This window comes from Eurypyga helias, unplaced genomic scaffold (assembly GCF_000690775.1).
Source record: "Eurypyga helias isolate BGI_N326 unplaced genomic scaffold, ASM69077v1 scaffold17626, whole genome shotgun sequence".
In the NCBI taxonomy this organism is placed as follows: domain Eukaryota; kingdom Metazoa; phylum Chordata; class Aves; order Eurypygiformes; family Eurypygidae; genus Eurypyga; species Eurypyga helias.
In genome coordinates, this window is record NW_010258713.1 from 48787 (window position 1) to 53224 (window position 4438).

The 4438-nt window shown below is 36.8% G+C and overlaps 1 protein-coding gene across 1 annotated transcript in view; it reads right to left on the reverse strand.

Annotated features, from left to right (window-relative positions):
- ARRDC3 (arrestin domain containing 3) overlaps positions 1-4173 on the reverse strand; it is a gene marked incomplete at its 5' end in the record, with an annotated part of 8168 nt that extends 3995 nt beyond the window's left edge. Inside the window, 3 exons of the mRNA XM_010154458.1 lie at positions 100-202; positions 1451-1598; positions 4092-4173. Of these exons, the coding sequence (XP_010152760.1) occupies positions 100-202; positions 1451-1598; positions 4092-4173 (333 nt within the window). The remainder of the gene's footprint in view (positions 1-99; positions 203-1450; positions 1599-4091) is intronic.
- Positions 4174-4438: the final 265 nt, after the last annotated feature.

Here is a 4438-nt window from a genome sequence, read left to right on the forward strand (position 1 = left end):
AGGAACAGTTTAAATACTGCGTTTACATAAATGCAGCATACAAACTGTCATTTTAAAAGGGAAGGAAAAACGCTTCTTATAATTACTTCTGTTACGTACCTGGGGTGTAGCCCTTCCTTTCAATTTTGGCACTTAAGGATATTGGGCCTGAGGTACAAAACCAACAACAGAGAGTCTTTTCTTTTGAGCCTGCTTGGGGTGACTGCAAGAAAAGAACATTGCCCATTTTAATTAAGAGTTCCATGAATATCTTCATCTATTTTTATCAACATAAAAAATTGTTTTCATAATGTACTTATGTATTTTGATAAACATGGCTAGTTTTATTTAGAGGAAAAAAACCTCAAGCAAGTTCAAAGACACTGGGCAGATGTACGGTTTATACTAATTCCATTACTCATTAACACTGCTCCTTCTGCCACACTTCATACTACAGTCACATTTAAAAACAGTTTTTATACATAAATACTGTGTAACTTTAGAAAAGGCTTTATAGCCTACATATCCCAACACACTGTTGGCAGAGCTCTTCATTTATCAGTAACTAGAACATCTTTCCAGTATACAGTATTTCAGAAACAATAACTAAGGTATAGTACTGTAACTTTTGACTCCTGCCATTTCCTCTGTTTTGGAATGATCCCATTTCATCTATATTAAACAGACTTTGTTATTTTACACTGTATCAGGATTTAGGACTTGATCCAAAGCCCATTAAAGTCAAATGGAGTCCTTTGATTTTAATGGAATTTGTGCAAGGCCAACGTTCCTTTGCAAGTCTGATTTTTCACCCATACACACAAGAAACCTATTTCAATGGACTTTTGAGTTTGTTGGGTTTTTTTTTCCCTCCATAGATTTGAGGAAGAGGAAAAAAAAAAAGAAAAGGAATTTTAGGCCAGATTAAAATTAAATCCTCATTGAAAGCGGTTGTGATATTGAAATTACTTTAATGAAATGACATTTCAGAAAAAGATTATGCAGAATTGTGATAATTTCTCCCCACTGGTAGAAAACTATCCATATGGAAATTATCAATTATGCACGACAGTACAATTTTTTACTTTGCATTTTTAAGTTAGCAGTCTCTCACTATAATACTGAGGTTTCACTGTTCCTTTCACAGATTATCCTTTACTCAAAAATCAAAGAGGAACAGTTCGTAAAATTTTACTTCTGGGCGTCATTTTTAAAATTTAATATTATCAATTAAAATTGACAAAGACATCTTGCATACATTAAAAGTGAAGCAACTCCAAGTAGAGGAAAAGAATATAGCTTTCAAAATACCAGCAGTTACAGAGTTGCTAACTGATGTAATACTTAGAAGATCAGCTGTAACTAAACTAGCGAATAAATATTAGACAGAATTAATGTGGATATTGTTTGTTATTATAGTTCATTATTTTTATGCCAGAAACAAAGAATGAGTACTTCTGTCAATTCTTACCAGTAATGAAGGAGTGTTGATATCTATATGTTCAAAGACTGTAAATTCCTTCTTTAATTTTACTGGTAGAAACCAAGGCCTATGCAATTCGGCTTTCACCCAATAGCGCACACTGCCATGTCTGCCTTCGAATGAGGTAGCAAGTGGTCTGTGCAGGACACAAAGGTCAAAATTGAGTAAAGTCTTTCTGTCTAATAAGGACACAATTGATCAGATCAGGGATTAGTATGTACAATTGCATTTTTAATGTACTGTAGTATTTAATGCAGCGTAACTTATTTGCAAAGTTTCCATATCTCAGAAAAATCAGTGATTAAAGATGGGAGAAAAAATCATCTCCAATTCATCCTGCTATAGTTTTGTGAAGATTTTAAGAATCAATTACAGAATTGTACTAGAAAAATGCCAGGAGAGTACACACCTCCTTCAAACTTAAGAGGCTACTTTCGTGTCTTGAGTAAAGCACGCCTTTTTAAGGCCAAATTAAGACTACCAACTTAAAATTAGCATTAGTATCAACCAATCGTGGCTGTGGTCATTGTATTTTGTAAGTCACTGTCCACTGTTTACTTGGCTGGTACCTCAGTGTCAGGTTAATTCTAGCTGTTAACTCCGCACTTTTGTAGTTTGTTTCGCCTTAAGCGGAGTAAGTAAGAGTTTTGAAGAGAGAGGCTGTTTTGAGTACCTTCTAATTTTCCTCTACTCTGATGAGACCAGCTTAAAACATTTACATTATGTATGGACATACGTATTTAAGCATATATATACATAAAATCATTAAGCCTATTCTGCTCTGAACTTTGACAGATGAAAGAAGTCCTTTTTGGAAGCTGGAGGAAAAACGATGTGGAAAGGATCTCCCAACCTTTCAGCATCACCTTTTTTTCCTGTAACATCATAAAACGAAAGACAAAGTTCTTTATATTCCAGTTATCTCCAATTAACAATAGTTCTCTATAACCTATTTTTTCCTTACTGGTATACAAGTGATTTTTTTCCCCTAGTATACTATATTTTGAATACACTGTAATATACACATTATTTGCAAAGCTTCCGTATCTTCCATAGAAACCAACACTTCCCATGCCAGTACTTTACTAGAATGATTCTTTCAGTTACAGGCTTGACTTCTCTAACTACACATCTGAAATGTTTACTTTTTTCCCCTAATAATCCAAATGGAAGGATTTTTATCAGTCTTTACTGTTTCATGCTGCCCCATACCCTTATGGGCAAAAATCAGTAAGGTCAGTCTGTGTCTTCTTTCTTTCCAGTGCTGCTCTGTAGTTTACATAAATTTTGAAAGTATTCTGTGGACACAAAATAAGTAAGTAGGCAGTGTCAAACTTCAGGCTTTTAATACTGAAAATAATAAAATTCTGCTATTATCAACAGCTGGTTTCCATTGTTTCTTCAGGTTACTTAAGAACCTGCATTTTGACCAATACTTGTGGTATTTTGCTGGCTATCTGCTTCACTTCAACCTAAGCATTTCACATTCGACTGTGTTTTGGGGTTTTTGTATTCAAACGCCCCTTCAAACTGTCATTATTAGCCTTCTTTTTGTAACTGAGATTTTTACAGATTGGGTTTTTTAGTTTTTTGGTTTTTTTTAAAAACCTTCATGTACAAAGGTCTTCTCCACTCTTCCAGTAAGATCTACTGCAAAGTCCTGTGCTGTTCACTCTGGAACTGACCCGTAAGGTGTTTATCATCTGCAGGTTCTGCTAAAACCAGCACTTCTAATAAACAGATGGTTTATTAGCTGTAATATTAGGTACTGAGCTATTTCACATAACACACTGCCAAGTTCTTTCAACCTAAATGACTTTTCTGCTCGCCTTTTACAGCAAAAGGCTCCTTCTTTCCATGCATGTCGAGACTCTGTTCCTGTGTATTTCTTATATTGCAATTTGTATTTTTAGCTCATTTCCATACTGGTAACTCCTCTTATGCTTAAGTCTAACATTCACAATGTCGACATGACCCATTTCAGACTTGAAGAGTGGGGGAACAGTATTTATTTTAACACTTCTGCCCTCACTCTTGCTTCACCTTTTCTTTCTGAGACAAATGGGATCAGATACTACAGTAACTCACCCATGATTCTGCTTATTTCCATCCAGGCTTTCTGACTAAAGGCTAGCCTGGGTACATACATACATTTAAACAAGAACAACCTTCTCTTTAGTTCAAAAGTAGTTAAACTTGCCACATCCCTTCCAGACTGAACCAAAGCAATTCAGCTGTGATCTGGTCTCTAGTTCTGCTGGCCTGCTTAGCTCCATTAAACTGTTGGTTGTGTTAGAAGGTATCTCCAGCCACCCTGCAGTACTCCAGTGTTGCTTCAAATTCTGCTCCCTCCTCTTGGAAAGAGGTAAAATACTAAAAGACTTCAATCAGTAGGACTTGGTCCAAAGAAAGCGGGCAAGCGCAGAGAGCTCCAGTTTGTAGAAATTAAAAAAGAAGGAAGTGCACATCAGTTTAAAAGCAACCTCTTTAGTTTAAGGAGATTATGTCCTCTGCTGCATGTCGGAGCACAATTCCTACCACCATTGAAAAGGTTTCCCCTCCACCCACAGCAGGAGTTTTGCTCAGGAGGGTGGGCAGCAAGGCCCGAGGTCTGCGTGCGGGCACTTACGTCTGTGGAAGCTCGAAGCTGAATGCATATTCATGCCTTCCCGAAGGGATGATGTGAAGGCCTTCTTCTGAATTGTCATCGCCTGGGAGGGGAACAAAAAAATAAAATACGCTATTCCACCTGCAAACATTGTATGCATTACATCGGTTTCTTTTCCAGAAAAAAAGGAATTTACACACTTGTCACAGTCTCCCAGAAACAAGGGTCTTTGGTCCATTCATTTAAAGTGCTGGATGCAGGGCCAAATCCTACCTACGTAAGAATGAGATTGCCAGATTCACCCTACAGAGCAGCAGAGGTTAATTTGCTTTAATTTATAATCCCACCTCTGAACACTGACACAGTTA